The sequence below is a fragment of the Chiloscyllium plagiosum genome, chromosome 15 (assembly GCF_004010195.1).
Source record: "Chiloscyllium plagiosum isolate BGI_BamShark_2017 chromosome 15, ASM401019v2, whole genome shotgun sequence".
In the NCBI taxonomy this organism is placed as follows: Eukaryota; Metazoa; Chordata; class Chondrichthyes; order Orectolobiformes; family Hemiscylliidae; genus Chiloscyllium; species Chiloscyllium plagiosum.
In genome coordinates this window covers 3,845,848-3,854,338 of record NC_057724.1, presented here as the reverse complement: position 1 = coordinate 3,854,338, position 8,491 = coordinate 3,845,848, and the positions used below count along the sequence as shown (strand labels likewise).

General features: G+C 45.0%; 1 protein-coding gene across 5 annotated transcripts in view; it reads left to right on the top strand.

The window, feature by feature from the left end:
• Positions 1 to 877: 877 nt before the first annotated feature.
• glra4a (glycine receptor, alpha 4a) overlaps positions 878 to 8,491 on the top strand; it is a 57,804-nt gene continuing 50,190 nt past the window's right edge. For 2 of the 5 annotated variants that reach the window (XM_043704304.1, XM_043704300.1), the window contains exon 1: positions 883 to 1,494. In XM_043704304.1, the coding sequence (XP_043560239.1) occupies positions 1,133 to 1,494 (362 nt within the window). In that variant the 5' untranslated portion in view covers positions 883 to 1,132. Of the gene's footprint in view, positions 1,495 to 8,491 lie in introns of all 5 variants that reach the window. The other 3 variants (XM_043704305.1, XM_043704302.1, XM_043704303.1) reach the window with 3 other exon arrangements.

Below are 8,491 nucleotides of genomic sequence, written 5' to 3'. Positions count from 1 at the left end.
CAACATTTTACCCCTGCCCCTTACACTACAGGCAATTTAGCATGGCCAATTCACCTGACCTGCACATTTTTGGACTGTGGGAGGAAACCGGAGCACCCAGAGGAAACCCACGCAGACACGGGGAGAATGTACAAACTCCACACAGTCAGTCGCCTGAGGCAGGAATTGAACCCAGGTCTCTGGTGCTGTGAGGCAATAGTGCTAACCACTGTGCCACCGTGCCGCCCACTTTGTTATCTAACAAAGTATGGCACTGAAGCAAATAAAGAGATGATAGAACAGGTGAAGAGCAGCTTGATGTGAGGGGTAGGTAATAAGGAGTGTCTTATAAAGGTGGAAAGTAAGTCAGACAGCAAGTAGGGAAGGGGTTCCAGATCTTGGTATTGAGGCAACTGAAGTGGAGGCCACATCAGCTATTCTGAGATGTGGACATAGTTAAAAATCACACAACACCAGGTTATAGTCCAACAGGTTTGTTTGGAAGTACTAGCTTTAGGAGTGCTGCTCCTTCATCAACCACGCGATGAAGGAGCGTCGCTCCCAAAGCTAGTGCTTCCAAACAAACCTGTTGGACTATAACCTGGTGTTGTGTGATTTTTAACTTTGTTGACCCCAGTCCAACACCGACACCTCCACATCATGGCTGAGATGTGGACTCAGTGTTGGCAGTCGGTGCTTTATTTAAACCCACACATTGTGCACCCTCAGCGAACTGGAGCTTTGAGCTTTCAAAGCTTTCATCAAGTTGGTGTTCCCTGGAGACTGAGGGAGTGAGCTGGTTGAGGGCATTGAAAAAGGTCCACTGGAGCTTTCGAGATTGAGATGGAGCGGTTTTCGCTCTTGGTAACCTGGGGAGAGGGGGAGTAGATGGGTAAACGGAACTGAAGGCTGAATTATTCCTGACTCCCTGGAATGATGGGCGATATTGTAGGGGTCTCCTCCAGTCCTAAATGAGCCGCTTAATCTTTTATATGCTCTTCTGTACTGTTTGGTTTAATTTGAAATCAGCGGAGGGTTGAAGCTGACCGTCCGACTGAGGATGGAAAGTGGTCGGCAATGATAGGGTTAGTGCCTCTCTCTCTCTCTCTCTCTCTCAGTACTTCCCTCCCTCTTTCTCTCCTTTACCTCTCCTATGTGGGTCCTCGCTGACTGTTTATTCCCATTCTTCCCTGAATCCATCAACCGCTCGAACTTAACTACGGAGGGTTTGCAAACAGCTGTTTCTGGCTCGCCATCTCCTTCTCTCTCTCTCTCTCTCTCTGGGAGTGCTGGACCTGATGCCTGGCAGCTTGTTCTGAGAGAGCCTGGGGTGGGGGGTGGTCAGCTCCCGACCCTGGGATTGAGCGCCCCGGGAGTTCCTCGCCTCTCCCAACCGGACTGTAGAGCTGTTGCAGGGACGCGGTTGGAATCGGGAAGGATAATGCAGCGGCTGTTTTGCAGGCTCCTGAGCGTCGTTTCGTTTCTGTGCCTTCTGGAAGCAAACGGTGGCATCAGGTAAGTGGAGGGATCATGCTGATTGCAAGTTCAGAGCCTAATCTCCATCACTGAAGAATTCTTCAACCATTGATTTCATGGTTTGAGTTGACGGTGATCTCAAGAATGAAATAATCTTCACCCCCACCCCAATCCGCCCTACCCCCCCCCCCCCCCAAAGATTGCTATTTATTTTGATATTGAATCTAGTGAGAGTTGCACTGTCTCCTGTAGCGCTGCAGACAGCTCCGGACAGTGTCGCCTCTCCGCTCTCTGTTCCCCGGAGCAGTCACCGGCTGGCCGGAAAGTTGTCCCGTCCCAGCGCGGAAGCCACCGGGACTCCGGAATCCGGCTCACACCCTCGATCCGGCGTCATGGTGATCCGCTTCCCAGTAAAAATGGTGTTCCTGCATGCCAGGGATCCAGTGCTATCTCACAGATAGGAATCCTGGTGAGACAAGCAGCTCTCCATAGACAGCACTCCAGATAGTCAGCGGGATGTGTATACCACAGTCCCATTTACAGCGCTATAGGGAGACAGCGGGATGTATATACAACAGTCCCATTTACAGCGCTATAGGGAGACAGCGGGATGTATATACAACAGTCCCATTTACAGCGCTATAGGGAGACAGCGGGATGGATATACAACAGTCCCATTTACAGCGCTATAGGGAAACAGCGGGATGGATATACAACAGTCCCATTTACAGCGCTATAGGGAGACAGCGGGATGGATATACAACAATCCTATTTACAGCGCTATAGGGAGACAGCGGGATGTATATACAACAGTCCTATTTACAGCGCTATAGGAAGACAGCGGGATGGATATACAACAGTCCTATTTACAGCGCTATAGGGAGACAGCGGGATGTATATACAACAGTCCCATTTACAGCGCTATAGGGAGACAGCGGGATGTATATACCACAGTCACATTTACAGCGCTATAGGGAGACAGCGGAATGGATATACAACAGTCCCATTTACAGCGCTATAGCAAGACAGCGGGATGTATATACAACAGTCACATTTACAGCGCTATAGGGAGACAGCGGAATGGATATACAACAGTCCCATTTACAGCGCTATAGCAAGACAGCGGGATGTATATACAACAGTCACATTTACAGCGCTATAGGGAGACAGCGGAATGGATATACAACAGTCCCATTTACAGCGCTATAGGGAGACAGCGGAATGGATATACAACAGTCCCATTTACAGCGCTATAGGGAGACAGCGGGATGGATATACAACAATCCTATTTACAGCGCTATAGGGAGACAGCGGGATGGATATACAACAATCCTATTTACAGCGCTATAGGGAGACAGCGGGATGGATATACAACAATCCTATTTACAGCGCTATAGGGAGACAGCGGGATGGATATACAACAATCCTATTTACAGCGCTATAGGGAGACAGCGGGATGGATATACAACAATCCTATTTACAGCGCTATAGGGAGACAGCGGGATGGATATACAACAATCCTATTTACAGCGCTATAGGGAGACAGCGGGATGGATATACAACAATCCTATTTACAGCGCTATAGGGAGACAGCGGGATGGATATACAACAATCCTATTTACAGCGCTATAGGGAGACAGCGGGATGGATATACAACAATCCTATTTACAGCGCTATAGGGAGACAGCGGGATGGATATACAACAATCCTATTTACAGCGCTATAGGGAGACAGCGGGATGGATATACAACAATCCTATTTACAGCGCTATAGGGAGACAGCGGGATGGATATACAACAGTCCCATTTACAGCGCTATAGGGAGACAGCGGGATGGATATACAACAGTCCCATTTACAGCGCTATAGGGAGACAGCGGGATGGATATACAACAGTCCCATTTACAGCGCTATAGGGAGACAGCGGGATGGATATACAACAGTCCCATTTACAGCGCTATAGGGAGACAGCGGGATGGATATACAACAGTCCCATTTACAGCGCTATAGGGAGACAGCGGGATGGATATACAACAGTCCCATTTACAGCGCTATAGGGAGACAGCGGGATGGATATACAACAGTCCCATTTACAGCGCTATAGGGAGACAGCGGGATGGATATACAACAGTCCCATTTACAGCGCTATAGGGAGATTACAGCGCTATAGGCAGACAGCGGGATGTATATACCACAGTCCCATTTACAGCGCTATAGGGAGACAGCGGGATGTATATACCACAGTCCCAATTACAGCGCTATAGGGAGACAGCGGAATGGATATACAACAGTCCCATTTACAGCGCTATAGGGAGACAGCGGGATGTGTATACCACAGTCCCATTTACAGTGCTATAGGGAGACAGCGGGATGTATATACCACAGTCCCATTTACAGCGCTATAGGGAGACAGCGGAATGGATATACAACAGTCCCATTTACTGCGCTATAGGGAGACAGCGGGATGTATATACAACAGTCCCATTTACAGCGCTATAGCAAGACAGCGGGATGTATATACAACAGTCCCATTTACAGCGCTATAGGGAGACAGCAGAATGGATATACAACAGTCCTATTTACAGCGCTATAGGGAGACAGCGGGTTGTATATACAACAGTCCCATTTACAGTGCTATAGGGAGACAGCGGGATGTATATACAACAGTCCCATTTACAGCCCTATAGGGAGACAGCAGAATGGATATACAACAGTCCCATTTACAGCGCTATAGGGAGACAGCGGGATGTATATACAACAGTCCCATTTACAGTGCTATAGGGAGACAGTGGGATGTATATACAACAGTCCCATTTACAGCGCTATAGGGAGACAGCGGGATGTATATACAACAATCCTATTTACAGCGCTATAGGGAGACAGTGGAATCTGTATACGACAGTCCCATTTACAGAGCTATAGGGAGACAGCGGGATGTATATACGACAGTCCCATTTACAGCGCTATAGCAAGACAGCGGGATGTATATACAACAGTCCCATTTACAGTGCTATAGGGAGACAGCGGGATGTATATACAACAGTCCCATTTACAGCGCTATAGGGAGACAGCGGGATGTATATACAACAATCCTATTTACAGTACTTTAGGGAGACAGTGGAATCTGTATACAACAGTCCCATTTACAGCGCTATAGGGAGACAGCGGGATGTATATACGACAGTCCCATTTACAGCGCTATAGCAAGACAGCGGGATGTATATACAACAGTCCCATTTACAGCGCTACAGGGAGACAGCAGAATGGATATACAACAGTCCCATTTACAGTGCTATAGGGAGACAGCGGGATGTATATACCACAGTCCCATTTACAGTGCTATAGGGAGACAGCGGGATGTATATACAACAGTCCCATTTACAGCGCTATAGGGAGACAGTGGAATCTATATACAACAGTCCCATTTACAGCGCTATAGGGAGACAGCAGAATGTATCGTCCCATATACAGCACTCCAGGGACAGTGCAGAATGCATATACTACAGTCCCATATACAACACTCCAGGGAGAGAATGGAATATATATACAACAGTCCCATATAGAGCACTCCAGGAAGAGGGCAGACTGTATACATAATAGTCCCATAGATAGAACTCCAGGGAGAATGCAGAATGTATATACAATAGTCCTATATACATCTATCTTATGTACAGCATTTCAGGGCGAAGGCAGAATGTATATACAACAGTCCCGTATACACTATTTCTAGGACAATGCAGAATGTATGCACAACAGTCCTATATACAGCACTCCAGGGAGAAGCAGAATGTATACACAATAGTCCTATATGCAACATTCCAAGGAGATAGTGGCATTTATATACAATAGTCCCATATACAACCCTCCAGGGATGGTGCAGAATGTATATACAACAGTCCCATATTCAGCATGGCAGAGAGAAAATGGCATGTATAAATTACAGTCCCAGATATAACACTCCTGGGGCTTCACTTTGTCACATAAGCAAAACAGAGTAAGATCATAATAAAACAAAGAACTATGGGTGCTGGAGATCTGAAACACATACAAAAGTTGCTGGCGAAACTCAGCAGCCGTGGGAAGAGAGCAGAGCTAATATTTCAAGTCTGGTTACTCTTCATCAATCTGTTCTGGTGAATTATGGTAGACATTGCAGAAAATAGCAGAAATCAAGTGCAAACTGTTAGGGTTTACTTTTCCATGTTCTTAGAGTCTGTACCAAATGATCACTGCGAGGTCAAAGATGATAAGTGGGCACAGATTGCCTCACTACCAAAGGGGAAATATGATATGACCTTATGAAAGTTGCTTCCTCCAAGCACCTCAGCCAAAAGTAAAATATTTTGTGAATTGGAGGCACATTAGTTGGATGCAGATAAGGGTTAAGATCTTTTGTCAGAGATTTTGAATCAAATTCCCCAGAAAGATGATCTGTAACTGACTATAGTCAGACTTTAATAGTTTTCAAAAAAACATATTTAATACTTGCAATGTGCACTGGCAAACTTCAACTTAGGGATCCTTGGATCAGTATAGAGTCATAGAGTCAGAGAGATGTACAGCACAGAAACCGACCCTTCTGTCCAACTTGTCCATGCCGATCAGATATCCCAACCCAATGTAGTCCCACCTGCCAGCACTTGGCCCATATCCCTCCAAACCCTTCCTATCTGTATACCCATCCAGGTGCCTTTTAAATGTTGCAATTGTACCAGCCTCCACCACATCCTCTGGCAGCTCATCCCATACACGTACCACCCTCTGCATGAAAAAGTTGCCCCTTAGGTCTCTTTTACATCTTTCCCCTCTCACCCTAAACCTACACCCTCTAGTTCTGGACTCCCCCACCCCAGGGAAAAGACTTTGTCTATTTACCCTAACCATGCCCCTCATGATTTTATAAACCTCTATATGGTCACCCCTCAGCCTCTGCCGCTCCAGGGTAAACAGCCCCAGCCTGTTCAATCTCTCCCTATGTCTCAAACCCTCCAACCCGGGCAACATCCTTATAAATCTTTTCTGAACTTTTTCAAGTTTCACAACACCCTTCCGATAGGAAGGAGACCAGAATTGCCAGTAATATTCGAAAAGTGGCCTAACCAATACTAGAAATTTTATTTCTGAATTGTGCTAAAGTGCCTCAGATAGACAGGCTACTAGTTGTAACTGGAGTTCAACTGTCAAAGTGGGAGATCCAGCTGTTTATCGGGGGTGGGGGTGGGGGGGGGTGGGAACTGCTGCTATCTTAAATAATCATTTTGGGGAAATAATTATTTATATTAGCTTTTGTGCAACATTGAAAGTGTTCTGCAGTGAGATAAAGAAGAGAGAATACATTGATTACCAGATTTTGAAATACTGGTCACAAGTATTGATAGCAAGGTAGGATTAAAGACAATTTTTGTCATTGTAGAACTGGCTATTATGGTGAAGGATAAAACTTAAGCCACAATCAAAAGTGAATGCATTTCAGGAGTGTTCAAACAACAGTTTGTAGCTACTTCAGGGTTTTATCAACTACCATTTCACTAGAAAATTCCCAAAGACTGGATCCAAAAATTGACACACAAAGAAGGACATTTTGACAAGGTTGGAGGAAGAAATCCTAAATCCTGAAAAAAACTTGATTGGTCTCAAGGATCTTTTAGGTAAAAACAATGACTGCAGATGCTGGAAACCAGAGTCTAGATTAGAGTGGTGCTGGAAAAGCACAGCAGTCAAGGATCTTTTAGTCTTGTGGTGAATTATTTGGTCACAGTTGTTTGATTGTGCCTTATTGGTAATGCCTATACTTGCACAGTTTGTGGAACAGGTTGACTAAGTGCTGGAAAAGCACTGCAGTTCAGGCAGCATCCGAGGAGCAGGAAAATCGATGTTTCGGGCAAAAGCCCTTCATACTCTAATCTTGACTCTAAGCTCCAGCATCTGCAGTACCCACTTTTGCCTGACTAAAATGTTGCCTTGATCCACCAAGTAATGAGGTTTGTTAAAGAGTATACACATGCATTTCAGGTTTGTTGATGACAGAACATTGAGGTCACTAAACAGAGTTGCAATTCAATGTGAAATAGCTGGCATAAGCCATTTGCTAAGTACCATTGTAGCCTACAGTGAGTTTCCTCTGCTGTTGAGTCTATGAAATTAACAAATGGAACTTGACATTGTCAGAGCTGTTCAAGTAGGGGAGCTAGTGCAGGGGCTGAAGTGTAGGAGAAGGGAACAGATTGTGTCGATGCCTCTTAAAGTAGGAAAGGCCATAAATTATTAGAAAGATAGTCAATATTTTATTAAGTATATAAGTGAACTTCAGAGTTGCAGGGACTTCAGGTTTGCTGTTTCACTAGATTTCACACATATACACTCTTTCTCTCTCTCTCATTCGTACACTCACTCACTTCCTATCTCTCACACATACACACTGACTCTCACAAACATACTCTCTCTCAAGTACACTACTCATACATACTCTCTCATGCACATTCTCTCTTTGGCACACACCATCTCACACATTCTTTGTGGCACTGTCTCACACACACACACACACACTCTCTCATACACATTTTCTCTCTCATACACATTTTCTCTAACATGCTCACATACACTCTCACACATACACTCTCTTTCAAACTCATATTCACAAAAATACTCACATTTTTTCTGTCACATACATAATCACTCTCTCATGTGCATTTTAACACATACAGGTTCATGCACAGTATCTCTTACACTCTATTTCACACTTTATATATAATCTCTCACACACACTTTCTCTCTCGTACACACTGTAACACATTCTTTCACATAAACACACACTTTCTCACACACACACTCTCTCTTCCACACACATTTTCTCTCACACTTTTTCTCTCAAACATACTTTGTCTAACATACGTTCTCTCTAACAAATCTCTCACATGCACAGACTCACACACACACTTTCTCACACACACACATCTCACATGCACATACTCATACAGACATTCTCACACACACTTTCTCTTTCTCAGACACACTGGGCCCTAGAAACAAACTCTCCCT